Here is a 21,236-nt window from a genome sequence, read left to right on the forward strand (position 1 = left end):
ATAATAAATCTATTCAGGACATATAACCCGGCAGATATGTTCAGAAAATATAGTTCTATGTGTTGTGTAAAGTGATTTATGATACAATTTGTGATGGATGGTTTGATTCAGACAGTTGGCTTTGTCGTTAAACTCAATCCGTTCTGGTCGTTCTGGCCACCTCGGAAAACCCATCATGTGGCAAGGCGGATAACTGCCTTATAATTATCAGCTACTGTTATGAGTGGTTGTCTTTCTTGGCCTTTTTTTGCTAGGCGTTATCGTAAACAAAATACTTTGTGTGTGAAGATGGATGTACAAAAAGGGCTGAAAACAAACTCCGCGAACATGTATACTTTCGATATGCTGTAGTAATCTAAGTTTAGTAATTTTCAAATTCAATCGTGCAGATCTTGAATGATATAATGTTTTCGATGACTACCCTTCTACCCTTCAATGTTCTGCGACCATAGCAACTACCAAAATAGCGAACTGAATTGTGGGAAGTACTTCCGCTGAAAGGAATTTTGACAGTGCAAGGCTTCGATGGAAAGATCGTTGTGTTGTGATACAGTGCTGGTCAACTGAAAGTCGCTCTTCCTCCCAGATTTTCCATGAGGGTAAGCATATCTTGGATTCTCGCTTCAGTAGTTTTAGGGATGGTAAACTCCACTCTTTCCTATATTTATTTAACGCACTGCACACGAATGCCAAAGAACTCCAGATCTCCTTAAAACTAATCAAGGACCTGTGTTCGATCTGTCGCTGCAGATACTTATGCCGGCACCAGCTATGAAAGTTCAACGAAGGTGTTTCTAAAATCATCGGCAAATTAGGCGTAGAACCTTGATCAAATTATACCAAGCTGTTTTTACGAAATATATAATAATGATAATAATAAAAGGACTTTGTGATGTAAAACTGAAAGCTTCTGCTTCCTTTTGTTTGTCTTCTTCAAGCTCAGTTGCCACAATAAACACGCTGATTTGTTCCCAACTTTTACTTGGAGAGATGTTGTATTTCCCACTGGTGATGGCTTGAAAAAGAATGAACCAGCCTAAATGCTTCATTTTTGTTATAGCTTGTTTTGTCCATACTCAAGTACTACTACAACTATTACTACTGTTATCGACTGAACGGTAAATAGGGTCCAGACCTGCTTATTATGGCCTGGTTTGGTCCATGTCACCAAGAGAGAGAGAGAGAGAGAGAGAGTACCAATGACAACGACAGTGATAAGTTTGAGTATTTTTTAGGATAATAGGTAAGCATGGTGAATATTGTTGTTGTTTTGTTGGTTCTTCTTCTCTTCTTCTTCTGCATTCACTCCTATGCACACGAGTGGGCTTTTACGTGTATGACCGTTTTTACCCCGCCATGTAGGCAGCCATACTCCGTTTTCGGGGGTGTGCATGCTGGGTATGTTCTTGTTTCCATAACCCACCGAACGCTGACATGGATTACAGGATCTTTAACGTGCATATTTGATCTTCTGCTTGCATATACACACGAAGGGGGTTCAGGCACTAGCAGGTCTGCACATATGTTGACCTGGGAGATCGTAAAAATCTCCACCCTTTACCCAACAGGCGCCGTCACCGTGATTCGAACCCGGGACCCTCAGATTGACAGTCCAACGCTTTAACCACTCGGCTATTGCGCCCGTCGTTTTGTCGGTTCTACCCAGGTAGGCAGCCTGTTGTACAAATGACTCTGTATTTGTAAAGCTCTTAAAGTTAAGACTCTGACTGAAGATAGGCATGATTAAAGTATCAATATCATCATCATCATTAGCTTTAGTACAGAAGAGAGACATACAGACAAGCAGTGAAGGCAATCCTAGACTCAAATTGATGGACACACAGTCAGAGAGAAACCTGAGTAAATGTTTTCAAGGTAAATAGATTAAAAACGAATTGCCCTAGAGGATATCAAGAGATATAAAGTAGCGATGGATGTGTGAAATTAGAATTAAAAGAAAAAAAAAAGACAGCAACAAAACAACAATGCAAGAAATAGAGAGGGAAAACTGAAAAGGTAGCAAACACATCAGCACTGTCCAGACTGACAGCTATGGGAAGAACAGCAACATCTTTATGAAATGCATAATCAGACTACTGTGTGGGCAGTGGTAGATTTTCCATCATCCTGTAAGCATGCATGGATCCTGATCCACTAGATTTGGGAAAAAAAATAAAAAAAAAATAATTCAGTCCTTGGGGATGAGTTGTTATGGCAAGATATTCAACATATGAATAAAATGAAACAAAATTCATTTTCACCACAGTAATGAGATAAGCAAAAATGCTTCTTTCTTCCACCCATATGGGGTTTAAGAGAGAGAGACTGAGATGAGACTGAGATGATTTATTTATTTAAGGCCACAGCCCCATATGAACAAGGGGTGATAACAAGATTTGTAAATGTCATCATAACTGTCAGTATTTATACAACTGATTTCACAGCTTCATAAAGAAAATAAACTAAGACAATTCTTATACTCTCTCTCTGAGTTTAACTCTCTCCATACGAACGGCGAAAGAGACGACGTTAACAATGTTTCACCCCAATTACCATCATCAAAATATTGCAAGCGGAAGGCTCTTATACTGAAGAGGTGAATGTTGACAAAGAATACCACAATTCTGACGACGGAAGCTAAAGGTTGGGTCATTGAGACACCCACTGGACATCGAGGGGTCTGTGTAGAGGAGAAGAGAGGACTGGCCGTACTGAGTGAGTTAAAAGCTCTATGCAGATACCATCCCAGGTTTGGAATAGTACTATCATCAATAGATGCCATCAATAAACGTATTCTAAACAAACATGGATATTCATAATGCTTCTTTGGGATATGTTTCAAATGGAGGTCATTCAGGGCAGGACACTTCAACACAAAATGAACTTTGTCTTCAGTTGTTTCCCTGCACAAAGGACACAGTATTACTGAATTACATACATTTTTTATAACAATACTGATGTGTATTGATTAAGGAGACAGACAGAGAGACAGATAGATAGAGAGAGAGAGATTCTTATTTTCCAAGGTTTAAGAGATAAGTACTGGTGTGCTTTTTCTCTGTCCATTCCTCACCCAGAGTATTTGTATTTGTATTTCTTTTTATCACAACAGATTTCTGTGTGTGAAATTCGGGCTGCTCTCCCCAGGGAGAGCGTGTCGCTACACTACAGCACCACTCTTTTTTTTTTTTGTATTTTTTCCTGCGTGCAGTTTTATTTGTTTTTCTTATCGAAGTGGATTTTTCTACAGAATTTTGCCAGGAACAACCCTTTTGTTGCCGTGGGTTCTTTTACGTGCGCTAAGTGCATGCTGCACACGGGACCTCGGTTTATCGTCTCATCCGAATGACTAGTGTCCAGACCACCACTCAAGGCCTAGTGGAGGGGGAGAAAATATCGGCGGCTGAGCTGTGATTTGAACCAGCGTGTTCAGATTTTCTCGCTTCCTAGGCGGATGCATTACCTCCAGGCCATCACTCACTAGAGTAGGCCCCCACACAAAATGTTAAAGGCATAAATTTATAAATGGACAGAGACGAAAAAGAAAAAAAAGAAAAAAAGAAAAAAACCCAAACATGAATGAGAGAGAGATGAGTCACATTCTTTATTATCCCAATGTTAAAAGATAAGAGCTTGTGTGTGTGTGTGTGTGTGTGTGTGTGTGTTTTCTTTCTTTCTTTCTTACGTTCTTCACTTTAAGTGATATTAGATGGGGGTGGGTTGGGGGGTTTGTGGGCAATGTAGTATGTGTATGCGTGTGCGTTGGGGGTTGGGGGGTGATGAAAAGTGATGATGGGATGACTGAGACAGGGAAGGAGACATAAAAAGCGTCAGATGTTAAAAGGAAGAGCTGCGAAAGATTGAACTGACTGAGAGTAAAGTAGAACAATTGTGTGTGTGTGTGTGTGTGTGTGTGTGTGTGTGTGTCTCTGTGCCTCTGTGTGTGTGTTTGTATGTTTGTTTATGTGTGTGTGTGTGTGTGTGCTTGTGCCTCTGTGTGTGTTCTGTGTGTGTTTGTGTGTGTGTGGGAGCGCGCGCGCGTGTGTGTTGCTTTAACATCCAGTCCCTGTGCTGAACCATAGAAGAATTACAGTGGCAAGAAGGAATTTCGTTAATGTTTTTTAGCCTCAATCTCGGACTCTCAGTCAATTGAATTATAAAATGCCTCTACCTCTTTGGTGTTCAAGTCTGGTTTGGGGTCTGAAGGCTTATGTTACCAGTTTGTGGGACTGTCACACTTGGCCACACACACTCTCTCTCTCTCTCTCTCTCTTTCTCTCTCTCTGTCTCTGTCTGTGTGTCTGTCTTTCCATCTCTCAATCAGTCTGTCATCTAGGCATCATCTCTTCCCTCTCTCTCTTTTGTATACTGCCAGGTCTTTTTTTTTTCCCCCCTTGTCTTTTTTGATTGTTGTTAGTTTTTACACTGATTGATATTTCTGTATTTGTATCCATATCTATATTTTATATATATATATATATATATATATATATATATATATATATATATATATATATATATCTGTTTACACCTGCCTCTCTCTCTCCCTTTCCTCCCTCCCTCCCACATTCCTACCCTTTTCCTTCCTCCCTATTTCTCTCACTCTCATTTGCCCCCCAACCCCACCCCCCCACTCACTTTCTCCCTCCTTCCTCCCAATCCCCCCACCACCACCCCTCCACCTTTCCCTGACTTCCCCCCAACCGAGGGTCACTGGGTACTGGGTTTTTGGTTATTTCCTCAGTTTAATCTTTTCACCAGTTACTCAGCTTTCTTTTTTCTTTCTTTCTTTCTGGTTCACTGGTGGGGGGCGGGGGGGCTAGGGTAGGCTAGGTGACATTCAATGAGCTTGCACTGTCAGTGCAGACTACTACTACCCAGTCAGGTCTTGGAGTGGTTCCAGGTGAGGTGGTGGTGGTGGTGGTGGTGGTTTCCAGTAATGCTGGGGGATTAATTGTGGCGGCTGGCTTGCTGGGCTGGGAGCTGTGGTCGGTAGTGTGATAGTGATAGGGTGGTGTAAACAAGGTTTGGTGATTTGCCGGACACTGTGGTGTTTGTGTTAAGGGACTGTTCATGAAAGCGGTGTGATAGGGTGATAAATAAACTTAAGTTGGTGATTTGCAGGATGCTGTGGTGTTTGTGTTAAGGGACTGTTCATGAAAGCGGTGTGATAGGATGATAAATAAACTTATGTTGGTGATTTGCAGGATACTGTGGTGTTTGTGTTAAGGGACTGTTCATGAAAGTGTGGGATAGGGTGATAAATAAACTTAAGTTGGTGATTCGCAGGATACTGTGGTGTTTGTGTTAAGGGACTGTTCATGAAAGCGGTGTGATAGGGTGATAAATAAACTTAAGTTGGTGATTTGCCAGGATACTGTTGTGTGTGTGTCTGTTAAGTCTAGAGGGTGTTCAACAAAGAGTGTGGTGGTGGTGGTGATGAGAGTTTTTTTAGCCAAGGTTTTGTTTCTGAGGTATGTATGTATGTATGTATATTACTATATATATACACACACACACACACACACACACACACACACACACACACACACACACACACACACACACACACACACACACACACACACCCACCACCACCACCACCACCCTCACACATACACACACTCTGTCTCTCTCTCACACACACACACTCGCACATACACACACAAACCTAAACAACCACAATAGTGATGGAGTCAACATCATTATCGTTGCTTGTAGTCCAGTAGACCGCACAGGGCACACAACGCAACACAGCACAGCACAGCACAGCACAGCACAGCACAGCACAGCACAGCACGGCGCAACATAACACACAACACAACACAACAATATAACAACAACACAACACAGCAACAACAACACACCGCCATAAGACACCAGGGCGCACAACACAACACAACACAACACAACACACCACAACAACAACACACAACACAACACAACACACAACACAACACAACACAACACAACACAACACAGCACAGCACAGCACAGCACAGCACAGCACACCACAACACAACACACCACAACAACACAACACACCATAACACAACACAACAACAACACAACACAGCACACCACAGCACAACACACCACAACAACAACACAACACACCACAACACAACACAACAACAACAACAACACCAACACCACACCACACCACACCACACCACACCACCATAAGACAGCAGCTCGGCTCCAGCTTATTGGACAGCTTCCAGAAATAACAGACCTTCCCACCTTCAATACAATATTGACCAGCGTCAGGGAGGTAGGGGGTAGGGGGTGTAACTGTAAGTGTCAACAGCAGAGTTTGCCTTGTCAGGGCACCTGTCATTAATTCATCATCACCCATACACATGCACCATGTCAGCGGCTTCTGAATGGCGTCTGTGGCCGCGGCAGTGAATGGCGTCTGTGGCCACGGTGTAGCCATGTTTTTTGTGTGCCGTCAGAAAAGAAGAATGTGCAAATGGATTATTGAAGACAGCCTCTGAAAGCGTTTTGTGTGTGTGTGTGTGTTGTTGTTGTTGTTGTTGTTTTGTTATGTTTTTGTGTTTATGTAAGCTTGAGACTTTATGAAAAGGGGAGGGAAACATGGTTAATCTTTTAGTTTTATAGTAGAGGTACTTTTTTTTTCATATATATATATTACTGATACCACCAAGAGGAAGGGCCCACTTCTGTAAAAGAGTGCGTCAAAAAAAGCGTGCGTCAAGCATGCTGGAATTATGTGTTGGAAACGTATGAACAGTCATGAAAGCACGCATAGAGACACACAGACACAGATACACATACATGTGCAAATGGATTATTGAAGACAGCCCCTGAAAGCGTTTTTGTGTGTGTGTGTGTGTGTGTGTGTGTGTGTGTGTGTTGTTTTTGTTGTTTTGTTATGTTTTTTGTGTTTATGTAAGCTTGAGACTTTATGACAAGGGGAGGGAAACATGGTTAATCTTTTAGTTTTATAGTAGAGGTACGGGTTTTTAAAAAATTTTATATTACTGATGCCGTCAAGGGGAAGGGCCCACTTCTGTAAAAGTGTGCGTCAAAAAGTGTGTGTCAAGCATGCTGGAATTATGTGTTGGAAACGTATGAACAGTCATGAAAGCACGCATAGAGACACACAGACACAGATACACATACATGTACAAATGGATTATTGAAGACAGCCCGGCCTGAAAGCATTTTTGTGTGTGTGTGTGTTGTTGTTGTTTTGTTATGTTTTTGTGTTTATGTAAGCTTGAGACTTTATGAAAAGGAGAGGGAAACATGGTTAATCTTTTAGTTTTATAGTAGACGTACGGGTTTTTAAAAAAATTTTTTATATTATTGATACTGCCAAGGGGAAGGGCCCACCTCTGTAAAAGTGTGCGTCAAAAAGCGTGCGTCAAGCATGCTGGAATTATGTGTTGGAAACGTATGAACAGTCATGAACGCATGCAGAGAGACACACAGACACAGATACACATACATGCAGTGGAGTGATGGCCTAGAGGTAACGCGTCCGCCTTGGAAGCGAGAGAATCTGAGCGCGCTGGTTCGAATCACGGCTCAGCCGCCGATATTTTCTCCCCCTCCACTAGACCTTCAGTGGTAGTCTGGACGCTAGTCATTCGGCTGAGACATTAAACCGAGGTCCCATGTGCAGCATACACTTAGCGCACGTAAAAGAACCCACAGCAACAAAAGGGTTGTTCCTGGCAAAATTCTGTGGAAAAATCCACTTCGGTAGGAAAAACAAATAAAACTGCACACAGGAAAAAATACAAAAAAAAAAAAAAATGGGTGGCGCTGTAGTGTAGCGACGCTCTCTCCCTGTGGAGAGCAGCCCAAATTTCACACAGAGAAATCTGTTGTGACAAAAAGAGAAATACAATACAATACAATACAATACAATACACACACACGCACACGCACACGCACACACGCACACACACACCATCAAAATCAACATGGTTATGCTCATAATCAACATGATCATAACCTGATGATTATTTATGCCCATGAACTGTCAACCATCATTGTGGTTATTATCAGGCTAATTTTCGAGGGATGTATTGTAACCAAATTATGCATCCCAATTATCAATACTAACAACAGTGTTAATCATCAAGCAGCAGATCAATCATGAAACGAATGTTTCTGCGGTGAACAGGTTGGACCATGAGGCCTGACATGGTGGACTCGTCAGCCAAGCTTGACCTTCACCCTGCATGACCTTGACCTGCATACCATGAGCGGCCGTGAGGCACCGGAAGCAGATCGTTCCAAATCCGGCGGCACTGTGCACACCACCAACCCTGCCTTACTGGCACTGCTGCGAGAAAACTCAGCAGCCAGTCAGAAGTCGCCATCACCTGGCCCCCTCGCTTCACCCCTCCCTGCAGAGCAGCAGTTTCGGAACCCTGGGGCTGACCCTGAGGAGGACGCAGGACTAAAAACCGTTTCTGAAGCCAGCAGCCAACCCCAACCTGCTCCTGTCGCCAGGTCTGTCTCCCAAACCATCATCAGGGGAGAGCACCCCTCTGAGATCGACAACAGACCAGGGGAGACACCTGTCAGTCACTTTTTCCCCCCCAGCGAAACCGACTCCGCCAGCTCGGAGCTCGCCCGCTTGGTGGGAAGCCCGTCTCGGAAGTCCTTCCTCCTCTCGGCGCCCATTTCAGAGGCCGGGACGAATGAGGAGAGAGAGGACATCAACGAGGGAGACGACGATGACGATGAGGATGGAGACGACGGTGACACACCAGCTGCTGCCAGCCCTGACCTGACCGACGAGCAGAGCAGAGTTTCCAAAGCCGACCGCCCCCCTCCTCTACCTCCTCCTCCTCCAGCTGTCGCCGCCACCGCCACCGCTTCTGCCGGTGGGACAGCGAGTGGCACCACCCCTCTGACCTCCGACCCTCTTCGTCAGGGTCCCACTGCCCCGTCCCCGGACCTGGGCCACCCAGAGCACCGACGCTTCGTCACGCCCTACACCTCCCGCCGCCTGAAGGACCGCCCCGTCAGCCGCAGTTCTGCCCTCAGCACCGCGCTCCGTGAGGAGGACAGTCATCATCCCGGCACCACCAGGGCGGCGCTGAACGTGCCCAAGGACCAGGCGTGGAGCGCCAAGCAGGCCGCCAGACTGAGAGCCGCTAGAGAAGACCCGGGAGGGCCTGCTGTCTCTCAGGACATCAGGAAAGCGGAGGCGGACTCCAAGGAGGAATCGGACCCACCCCCTGTGGATTCGTTGGACTTTGCCGCCGCGGCGAACAGGACCGTCGCCCCTAACGCCCGGCACTCACCGTCACCTGAGCAAGACTCTGAGGAAGAAGAAGAAGACGACGACGACGACAGACAGTCGGCCCTCCCAGTTCCTGTCGACGAAGGAACCAGCGATTTACCGACACCCAGACCGCTGTCTTCGGCAGCGAACCAGCCCTCGCTTCGCGGCGCTCAGACCCCTCAGCGGCCCGGGTCGGCCCAGACCGTCACCGTGGTGACCCGCGGAGGTCCGGGGACAGAGGCGCTGCCTCTGTCAGTGGGGAGTGGTGGTGGTGGTGGTGGGCCCTCTGTCGGCGCCTCCCCCCAGGCTGCCAGCAGCGGCGCTGCCTCCATTCTGAAGAAGGGCAGGGACGGGAGGGCGCCTTCCGGGGAGGCGGCGGCCGTTCACCGGGTGTACGTGGACTCGCCCACCTTCACGCGGGAGGAGGAGGAGGAATACAGGTAAGAGAGAGAGAGAGGAGGAGGAAGAGACATAAAAAAAAAACCCAACATTTTTCCTGATTTTAGGGGTCGGGGGGTGGGGGGGTGGGAGGGTGCGGGGGAGTTTTTGTTGTTGATCGTTAGTGCTCTGGGCCCTTGTGTTTCTGCAGTAGGGTAGTACAGTATATGTATATGGATTATCGTTATTGATATGTTTGTTTTCTTGCTGATTTGGTGGAAATTTTGTTTGATTATTTGTTTGTTTGTGTTTTTGTGTTTTCTTTGTGTGGTGCTGATCCTTGGTACTACTGTCTTCAGATTCCTGTTGTTGTTGTTTTACATTTTATTTTACTTATTGGCATGTTTGTGTCTTTCTACCTGTGGATCTATATATATCTGCTTATCCATCTCTGTCTCTGTGTTCCCCTCTCTCTCTCTCTCTCTATCTCTCTTTCTCACCGATTCAGTTGTCAATGTCATTGTAATGTATATGCATGTGAGTGTGTCAGTGGTAAACTTTAACAAATTAGTTTTCTCATTGTCAGCACCCAATATCTGAATATGGACTAGATATAGAAGAAAACAGTGATTTTTTTTTTTTTTTAATGTATATTATGCTCCAAAATGCATTTGATGATTTTGTCATCATTCATCTTCTTCTTCTGCGTTCACTCGTATGTACACGAGTGGGCTTTTACGTGTATGACCGTTTTTACCCCGCCATGTAGGCAGCCATACTCCGTTTTCGGGGGTGTGCATGCTGGGTATGTTCTTGTTTCCATAACCCACCAAACGCTGACATGGATTACAGGATCTTTAACGTGCGTATTTGATCTTCTGCTTGCATATACACACGAAGGGGGTTCAGGCACTAAGCAGGTCTGCACATAATTATGTTGACCTGGGAGATGGTAAAAATCTCCACCCTTTACCCACCAGGCGCCGTCATCGTGATTCGAACCCGGGACTCTCAGATTGACAGTCCAACGCTTTAACCACTCGGCTATTGTGCCCGTCATCATCATTCATCAAATCTGGAAACTCCACAAGAAGTATATAGAAAGTTTGAGACTTTGATTGATCATGGAATGATCTTCGTTCATGGGCTGCAACTCCCATATTCACTCGTATGTACATGAGTGGGCTGTTACGTGTATGACCGTTTTTACCCCGCCATGTAGGCAGCCGTACTCCATTTTCGGGGGTATGTTATGATGAGAAGTAGTTTTTAAATCAGCAGAAATCAAATGTCAGCAATGAAGGCTTCACCTCTTGTTTAAAGGTTGCTCATAATAGAGTTATAAAACTATATAACTGTATAATATAAACAAAAAGAAACTTTGAATTTGTTGTTGTTTTTTGGATATGTGAAATCATTATTTCTATGGCAATAGCAGTATTGTGGATAAAAAAAACAACAACAACAAACAAACATGAGCTGTATTTATGATGAACGTTACCAAATGTCAAAGTGTCAGCATCAGACTTGTTTGTGTTTTTTTAATTGTTGATAAGTCACTGTGTGTGTGAGGGTGAGTGTGCACGTGCGTGCGTGTGTGTGTGTCTGTTTGTGTGTGCGTGTGTTTGTGTTTTACTGTGTGTGCGTGCGTGCGTGTTTGCGCGTGCATGAGTGTGCGTGTGTGCATGCGTGTGCTTGTGTGTTCATTTTCAATTTTCAGTTTTCACTTTTCCTCTCACGTTTCTCTCCCCTTCCTCCTCCTCCTCCCCCACAGGTTTGTCAGTTCACGCGTCGACAACCATGACGAGGATGACCCCCCTCCGGGACACCCAACCTACCGCGGTCTGGACCAGCAGGCTTTGAGCCGAGCGGAAAACACCGCTGCTGCAGGCTCACGATCAAACAGCCGCCCCTTCAAGCAGGTACGCTACCACCACCACGACAACAACGACAGCAGTCGTTACGAAGACAGGGACAAGATCCAGGACGCAGAGGAGGAGGCGGAGGAGGAGGAACCTGCTGCCAAGCCGAAGCAGTTCGTGCTGAAGAAATCCAGAAGCGGGTCCTCCAATGAGGATCATCGAGGTTCAGCACCACCACCACCTGTGAGGAGCTTGGCGCTGCCCTCGGGGCTGCCCTTGGACCCCACGGAGGAGGAGGAGCTGGAAAAGGAGCGCAGCTACCAGCAGGAGCTGAGGGGCCGGGTGGAGTCGCTGCAGCGCACGGCCGAGGACACAGTCATCCCCCGCCTGACCCTGGGGCCCCTGGAGAGCGAGGACTTCCGTGACTCCCTCGACTTCCCCGAGGACGTGGAGCTGGACAGTGAGCGTGAGCTGCCCCGGGACTCCCTCGACTACCTCCACCAGCAGCAGCAGCAGCAGCAGCATCATCATAATCAGCAGCAGCAACAGCGTCTGCAGCACGCCATGCGGGACACACGCTGGGAGGACCCCCCCACACCTCCCCCTCAGCCTCCTCTTCCTGTGGCCCACCAGGGGAGGCGTTTCCAGCAGGACTATGCCGACCCCCGAGGCAGCGGCGGGGGTTATGGAGGAGGAGGTCCTTCGCAGGGCTATGCAGGGGACCCCAGTCGACAGGGGTACCCGTCGGAAGGATACGGTGCGGCCGCCGATGATGATGATGGTGATGATCCAAGGTGGCGGCAGCCGCCGCAGCAGCAGCAGAGGTACACCGGTGAGCCGAGGCAAGGGATGAGACAGGGGTATGGGGCTCCTCAGAGACAGGGGTATGCTGGCCCACAAGGACAGGGGTATGGAGATCCACAGAGACAGGGATATGGAGATCCACAGAGACAGGGATATGGAGATCCACAGAGACAGGGATATGGAGATGGGGATCCACAGAGACAGGGATACAGGGATCCTCAGAGACAGGGATATGGAGATGGGGATCCTCAGAGACAGGGATACAGGGATCCTCAGAGACAGGGATATGGAGATGGGGATCCTCAGAGACAGGGATACGGGGATCCACAGAGACAGGGATATGGAGATGGGGATCCTCAGAGACAGGGATATGGAGATCCTCAGAGACAGGGATACGGTGATCCTCAGAGACAGGGATACGGGGATCCTCCTCCAATGCAGGGATACGGGCCTCCTCAGAGGCAGGGTTACAGACCACCCCCTGAAGAAGACCAAGGGTACGGAGGCCCCCCCCAACGACAGGACTACCCACAGGGATACAACGCCCGTCCTCCTCACCCACAGGGACACGCCACCAAAGCAGAGCGAGGGAACCGCCCCAGGCCCCACGGCGACGGTTATGATGCGGCCGACCCAGCGATGGAGGCCTACAGTCAGAATCCGAGGGAAGGCCGGCCGGCGTACCGAGGTGGCCCGCAGATGCTGGGCTACGGGGACTTCCAGAGCGATGAGGGTTTCCCGGACGCCCGGAGGAACAACGCTTACGCAGCCGCCCCCAGCCATGCTGGTGGGTACTACTACGATGACGATGACGTCAACGTCGCCAACGCCAACGGCCGGCACCCACAGTACAGGGGAGGGTCTCCTCGCAGGCAGAACGGCAACAACGCCTACCATCACCATCACCAGCAGCCAGAAAACGCTCGCCGTCACAACCCCCCACCCCCGCACTCCTTGCAGCAGGGAGGGTACTACGCTCAGGAAACTGAGCCCCCTCCTCAGGGGGACGGCAGGGGCAGGCACCAACCGCCACCGCCCCCACCACGTCAGCCGTTCGGTCAGGAAACAAAGCCGCAAGGTTTCCCCCAGGGGTACTACCGTGAAGAGAGCAACAACCCCCCACGTCCGCAGCAAGGCTACGCCAACGCCTCGCCACAGGACGGCTTCTATTTGACGGAGCCTCGAAGCTACCCTCAAGAAGCTGCTGCTGCTGCTGCCCCTGCCCCTCCGCCACCCAGACAGGCCTACGACAGTTCAGACTTTGGCCACCAGAGTGTGCACGCTTCCGACATGGGCAGGAAGGACGGTGGTGACGACAGTGATCGCTACCGGATCGAAGATGCTGCTGCCACATCATCACAGAACTCAACGGCACGAGAGATCCGACTGCCGACCAAGCCGGAGCGGGATTACGTGGCTCAGAACAAGGTAAGCAACTCTGCAGGACGAGTGGAGAGTTGTGTGTGGCCTAGTGGTCTGCCTGGGAGACGAGAGAATCTAAGCGCGCTGCTGGTTCCAACCCCACACTCGCACAGTATTTTCTCTCCCCCTCTACTAGACCTTCAGTGGTGGTGGTTCAAGATGACAGTCATGTGGATGAGGATGAAAATCTGAGCTATCGTGTGCAGTTGCAGTTAGCGCATGTAAAAGAGCCCACGGTAACAAAAGGGTAGTCCCTGACAAAATTCTGTAGAAAAGTCTTACTTGTTAGGGGAAGAAGTTCACTTTGAAGCAGAAAAATTAGGGTGGCGCTCTAAGAGTAGTGTTGCACTCTCCCTGGTGAGACCAGCCCACATTTCATACAGAAAGATCCATGGTGACAAAAGAGTGATACAATACAATACAATACAATACAGTACAATACCATAGAATGCAATGCAATGCTTAATGCAATGCAACACAGCACAACACAACACAGTACAGAATGGATGATACAGCCTCATTACTAGAAACTTTTTTTGTTTTTTTGCATCAAATAAAGATGTGGTACAACTTTAAAAAAAAGTTAAAAGAACATCTGTTTTGCCTAGATAATGTGTCTTCTGTCAAATTTGTCATCTGTCATGCCTCATTCAGGGTCAAATTGTTTTATGACATGCCATTGGTTGATAACCAAAGATTACTTCTTCTTCTTCTTCTTCTTCTTCTTCGTTTGCGGGCTACAACTCCCACGTTCACTCGCATATACACGAGTGGGCTTTTACGTGTATGACCGTTTTTACCCTGCCATGTAGGCAGCCATACTCCGCTTTCGGGGGTATGCATGCTGGGTATGTTCTTGTTTCCATAACCCACCGAACACTGACATGGATTACAGGATCTTTAACGTGCGTATTTGATCTTCTGCTTGCGTATACACACGAAGGGGGTTCAGGCACTAGCAAGTCTGCACATATGTTGACCTGGGAGATCGGAAAAATCTCCACCCTTTACCCACCAGGCGCCGTCACCGTGATTCGAACCCAGGACCCTCAGATTGACAGTCCAACGCTTTAACCAGTTGGCTATTGCGCCCGTCTACCAAAGATTACAACTCCAGACTCTTTCAGTTGTGTACTTGCTTATCGTTTATTTGTCGAATCCAAAAGAGATTTTGAGATCAGAACACAGTGTGAATAGATCATGCTATTAACGATACAAGAATATTATACTGATTGTATGGCATTGTTTATTCATGAACATTCATGTAAATGCAGATCTTCCTTCTCCAGAATCTGGAAATGAATGCTGATGCTTTTTGATTTTATTTGTGCGTGCATGTGTGTGTGTGTGTGTGTGTGTGTGTGTATCTGTTTGTTTCCTTTTTAGTGAATATGTATTTAAGGCCTTGTTACGTGTGTGTGTGTGTGTGTGTGTGTGTGTGTGTGTGTGCGTGCATGCGCATGCACACGCTTACAGATATGCATTATAGATATATGTGCAGGGCCATATTTTTGTGTAAATCTATGGAGAAAAACGTTCTTGATATGTTTTGTCTGCCTTTTTTTTTTTTTTTTTTTTTTTTTACCTTTGGAAAAGTCAGCCTCATTGTTGTTTCATTATGAGTCCAAAAAACCATCAAGGCAACCATGTGTTTGTTCTGTATTTGTCTGTGTATTCTGTGTAGCATATTCAGGATTAAAAAGCCATGCCAGTCTTGAATAAAAGCTAATTTGTGTTTGCACATTTCTTCTGCCATTGCTGCTGTGTGCATATACACACAGTGGAGTGATGGCCCAGAGGTAACATGTCCGCCTAGGAAGCAAGAGAATCTGAGTGGTGAGCGCGCTGGTTTGAATCACGGCTCAGTCGCCAATATTTTCTCCCCCTCCACTAGACCTTGAGAGGTGGTCTGGATGCTAGTCATTTGGATGAGATGATAAACCAAGGTCCCGTGTGCAGCATGCACTTAGCGCACGTAAAACAACCCACAGCAGTAAAAGGGTTGTCTCTGGCAAAATTCAGCAGAAAAATCCACTTTGATAGAAAAAAACAAATAAAACTGCATGCAGGAAAATTTTTTTTAAAAGGGTGGTGCTCTCAGTGTAGCGACGCGCTCTCCCTGGGGAGAGCAGCCCAGATTTCACACAGACAAATCTGTTGTGACAAAAAAAGAGAAATACAAATACAGATACAAATATACATGTGAAATGATCGATATAAGGACTAGCACGGAACTCCCTTTTCAAGGAAGTGTTTTGGATTTGTTCCAGTGTACCTTTTATTTATCTGTGCGCTAGCTGAATCGGTAGCACAAGCAGCATTGGCTTGAAGTTGTGAACCTTGTGCATGAAGAGAAGTTATCACTCTTTATTGTTTGTATAATTCATTGGCTCTCCAAGCCCCATTGTTCTTTCATTTTGAATATAAATGTTCGTTAAAAAAAGTTTCAAAAGATACAGGTCAGCTATGTATGAAGAAAAGTTACCACTCCTTGTTGTTTGCAAACCATTGACTCTCCCAGCCCCATTGTTCCTTCATTCTGAATTTAAAAAAAAAAAAAAAAAAAAATTCAAAATACAGGTCAGCTATGGGCGCCCGCAGAGGCACTCCTACCGGAAGCTGCACACGCTGAAGAAGGAGGAGGAGGAGAGGCTCAACCACGTCTTCATTCAGCCCAAGGCCAAGGGAGGCCACAACAACAGCAGCAGCCTGAAGGGAAGCCGCAACAGCTCCCCGTCACGCTTACACCCTGCCATCGCCGAGAACCCCCGGGAGGGGGAGGAGCTTGAGGGGGAGGAGGACCAGGGCGCTGAGGAGCTGTGGGCCCAGCGGTCTGCCACATTGGCGCGCGCCAAGGTATGTCCGTCCACCCCCCCCCCGGCTGGGTGTGTGTCGTGCGTGAGCAAGTGAGTCGAATGAGTGAATAATGCACGTTAAAAGATCCTGTAACCCATGTCGGCGTTCGGTGGGTTATGGAAATAAGAACATACCCAGCATGCACACCCCCCGAAAACATGCCGAGCATGGCGGGGTAAAAACGGTCATACACTTAAAAGCCCACTCGTGTACATACGAGTAGAAATTGGGAGTTGCAGCCCATGAACGAAGAAGAAGAAGAATGAATGAATGAATGAATGATATGGATACTTATACAACACCCATCCTCAGTCAGAGACCAAGCTGTAGTCTGAGCGCTTTACAAACACAGAGTCATTGATATGGATACTTTTTTTTTTTTTTTTTCTTGCTGCCCCATCATCTGCACCGTTTCAGTGGCATTACTCCCACGCCGCTCATTTAGATTCCCCCATACACGGCCACACACGGGTTCGTCCGTCGCAGTTCCAGCGTCAGCAGTCCACAGGGAACCATCGATGTTAGGTCACCAGGAGGCCACACACCAGAGGAGACCCTGCACTGCTGCTGAGTCACTTCGGTGGTGTTCAGTGGTGCCTGTTCTGTTTTAACGTACTTAGGACACCACCTACTAAGCCCCCTACTAACGACAATAATGGCTTAGTCGCGGAGCCAGACTGAGTGAGCGTCCCTCCCAGAGTGGAGACCACCACCACGTCCCTCAAACAACAGCCCCCCCTTGATATGGATACTTAATACAGCAATTATCCTCGGTCAGAGACCAATATCGAAGCACTTTACAAACACAGAGTCATTGATTGATATTGATATAGATGCTTATTAGACAGTGCCTAACCTCGGTCTGAGACCAAGCTCTAAGCGCTTTACAAACAAGGAGTCATTGATATGGATACTTATTTAGCGCCTATCCTCGTTCAGAGACCAAGCTCTAAGCGCTTTTAGAAACAGGGAGTCATTTTGCACAGCAGGCTGCCTGCCTTGGGGTAGAGCAGACTGATGGCTGCCATCATTCATTATCTGTGTCATTCACACTATACACACTCTCACACAGGCATGTAACATTTTATGTGTATGACCGTTTTGTTTATTTACCCTGCCCATGTAGGCAGCTGTGCTCTGTTTTCAGGAGGGGGTCAGGGCAGGAGGGTGCGGGGGGGAGGGAGGGGTTGGGGGGGGGAGCGTGGGAGGAGGGGTTGTATGCTGGGTATGTTCTTGTTTCCGTGACCCACCGAACACTGACATGGATTACAGGATCTTTCATTTGCGTTATTTGATCTTCTGTGTGCCGTATACACATGGAGGGGGTTCCGGCACTAAGCAGGTCTGCACAAGTGTTGACCTTGAAGATTGGAAGAATCTCCCACCATTTACCCACCACGCGCTTTTTTTTAAATTTTTTACCAAGATTCAAACTTGGGACCCTCAGATTGAAAGTCCAACACTTTAACCACTCGGCTATTGCGCCCAATCAGTTTTCAGTTTCTTTTTAACTCTCTCCATACGAACGGCGAAAGAGACGACGTTAACAGCGTTTCACCCTAATTACCATCATCAAAATATTGCAAGTGGAAGGCTCTTATACTGAAGAGGTGAATGTTGACAAAGAATACCACAATTCTGACGACGGAAGCTAAAGGTTGGGTCATTGAGACACCCACTGGACATCCGAGGGGTGTGTGTAGAGGAGAAGAGAGGACTGGCCGTACTGAGTGAGTTAAGGAGGTGTCACTGCGTTCGGAAAAATCCATATATATATATATATATATATATATATATGTATACATACTCTACCACCACACCTATTGTTATATTTGTGTACCTGTAAGAGTGGATTTCTTCTACAGAATTTTGCCAGAGGACGACACTCTTGTTGCCATGGGTTCTTTTGTCAGTGTGCCAAGTGCTTGCAGCACACAGAACCTTGGTTTATCTCTTTTTTTCTTTAAAAAAAAAAATATTATTTATTTATTTATTTATTTATGTATGCTTATAGTTGACTTCATCAAGTTTTTGCGCATTATACATATTATTATTAGTAGTAGTAGTTGGGGGTTTTTTGTGTGTATTTATCTATTATTATTCGCCTTTTTTTTCTTTCTTCTTTTTTTTTTTTTTTTCTCAAGGCCTGACTAAGCGTGCGTTGGGTTACCGCTGCTGGTCAGGCATCTGCTTGGGCAGATGTGGTGTAGCGTATAATTATGGATTTGTCCGAATGCAGTGAGCTACTGAAACAGAAACTGAAAACTGAAACTTCCGAATGACTAGACGCTCAGTTTTTGATTTTCCAGCAGTCAAACTTGGGAGAGAGGGTAAGAGTGGGATTCAAACCCACACCCCTCACGGCCTCTGTATTGGCTAGATGAGCATCTTGACCACTTTGGCCACCTTCCTCCTGAGCGAGTGAGTTTCAGTTTCAGTTTCAGTAGCTCTAGGAGGCGTCACTGCGTTCCGGACAAATCCATATACGCTACACCACATCTGCCCAAGCGGATGGATGCCTGACCAGCAGCGTAACCCAACGCACTTTAGTCAGGCCTTGAGAAAGGAAAAAAAAAAAAAAGAAGAGAAAATGGGTGAATAAATAATAGATAAATACATAAAAAAGAGAACTACTACTAATAATAATAATATGTATGAGGCGCAAAAACTTGATGAAGTCAACTATAAGCATACATAAATAAAAAAATTAATTAAAATTTTTAAAAAATAAAATAAAATAAAATAAAATGAGCGAGTGAAACACGTGCAAGTGCACACGTTGTGCTTGTGTGTGTGCATGTGCGTGCGTAAATGTTTTTAAAGAAAGTTTGTTTTTTTCTCTTCTTCTTCTTCTTCTTTTTCTTCTTTTTCTTATCATCATGATCATCGTCATCGTCGTCATCATGGTCATCATTCAACCGTGCGCAGAAGGGGAAGAAGAAGGCGGGCTCGAACCACCCCCCCGCGCTGAGTCGGACCAACACCAGCAGCCGAGTCCCCGGCACCAAGGGCGTCAGCAGTGCACCCCCATCCACCCAGCCCCCCCACTCCTACAACACCCACACCATGCTGCAAGTCGCTCAGCACCCCACCCCCATGGGACCAATGGCTGCTCAGCAGGTTGGTTCTGTTTTACAGCTGTTGTTTTGTTTACCGTAAATTTCGGTCTATTGAGCGCACTGGTATATATATAAGATGCACCCACTAAATTTTGGAAAAAATTGAACTTTATACATACATAAGCCGCACTGGCTTATAAGCCGCACTTATTTCCAGTACCGGAACACATACTGATATTACAGAAAAGCTGAGCTCTGACCCGTTTATTTTTATTGACCAAGACTTTTTCTGCCTGCAGCAATATGTAGAGGTGGATTGAGGTGGGGACTTGAGTGCCAATGATTTTCCATTCATCTACTTACAACAACAACAACAGCAACAACAAAGATAACATTTTTTCCTTTTATTTTTCCTTTTTTTATTTTTTATTACAGGGATCACCAATGGAGTTATCCCCCACGCAGCACCAGGTGGCGCTGCCGCCTGTGGTCCAGCAGCTGGTGACGGAGGACGGGCAGAGGATCAGCGTGGACGTCAACCTCAGGCTCATCTCCCCTCCTGTGGGGTCAGAGGTGGAAGGGGGCGTGGCCGCCACTCAGCAGCCAATGGGGAAGCAGCGTATGACAGGTCTGCAGTATCCATCGGGCGCTGGTCGGCAGGTTTGTGTGGCCACTGTTTCTTTCTTTTAAAAAAAAAAAAAAAAAGAGAGAAAAATTTTTTTTTGGTCATTCTCTTTTTTTTTGGTCATTCTCACAAAAAGCATTAACTCATTCTGCTCCAGGTACAAGTTAACTTGTACCATGATTACTTCCCCCTGTGGACCAGGTACGAGTATTCTCGTTACCAACACACTATTCTAATTTGGTTTATTCTTGCTTGGTACAGTTGGCATTCTAAACTGAACCGTTTACAGATACCAGAAGCATGAAAACAAAGTTTTGTTTGACCGATTGAATCAACAATTCTCCATCTCAAACTAGGAGGCAAAATTGCACTGGTTCTTAGTGCTGTAGCCTTGTGGGCTAGTTGGCCTTTTGGGAACCATCCCAACGCCGACTGTCCTAAAACCCTCTTGGCCGAGAGAGTGGGGGATGTAACTTGGGCAAGACACTCTCCACTATAATCCAATTCTAGCCCAATTCCAGCAGTTGCCTCCTCTGCTGTTCTGATGGTCATAGTCGGACACGACTGACTATCATATATATATAGCCATTTCAATTTCTTGTATAAGAGCTGGTCTGCAATATCCATTGGACATGACAGGGGCTGGTTTGATTATGTTTGTGGCTGCTTTTCCTTTCTTTAAAAAAACAAATAAATAAAAATCTCACAAAAAGCGTTTGCATATTACGTATAGCCGTTTCAGTTTTATAAGACATGATCAACGAAAAAGAAAGAAAAAGAAAAAAAGATGTGAACACACTGACATACACAGAGAGGAGGGAGAAGGAAAGAGCAATAACAATGTTTTGGATGAATACAAACATACATCCATGCATACATACAATGATAAAGGATTTAGTAGCAGAATTAAATAGGTTGTTGGTTGTTTTTTTTTTTTTTTTTTAGATTGAAACAGT

At 46.3% G+C, this 21,236-nt stretch overlaps 1 protein-coding gene across 1 annotated transcript in view; it reads left to right on the plus strand.

The window, feature by feature from the left end:
* The first annotated feature begins 491 nt into the window (after positions 1-491).
* Positions 492-21,236, plus strand: part of LOC143277416 (uncharacterized) — a 32,845-nt gene continuing 12,100 nt past the window's right edge. Inside the window, exons 1-6 of the mRNA XM_076582216.1 lie at positions 492-599; positions 8,162-9,714; positions 11,427-13,746; positions 16,321-16,596; positions 19,525-19,716; positions 20,091-20,315. Of these exons, the coding sequence (XP_076438331.1) occupies positions 8,240-9,714; positions 11,427-13,746; positions 16,321-16,596; positions 19,525-19,716; positions 20,091-20,315 (4,488 nt within the window). The 5' untranslated portion in view covers positions 492-599; positions 8,162-8,239. The remainder of the gene's footprint in view (positions 600-8,161; positions 9,715-11,426; positions 13,747-16,320; positions 16,597-19,524; positions 19,717-20,090; positions 20,316-21,236) is intronic.

This window comes from Babylonia areolata, chromosome 34 (assembly GCF_041734735.1).
Source record: "Babylonia areolata isolate BAREFJ2019XMU chromosome 34, ASM4173473v1, whole genome shotgun sequence".
Taxonomy (NCBI): domain Eukaryota; kingdom Metazoa; phylum Mollusca; class Gastropoda; order Neogastropoda; family Buccinidae; genus Babylonia; species Babylonia areolata.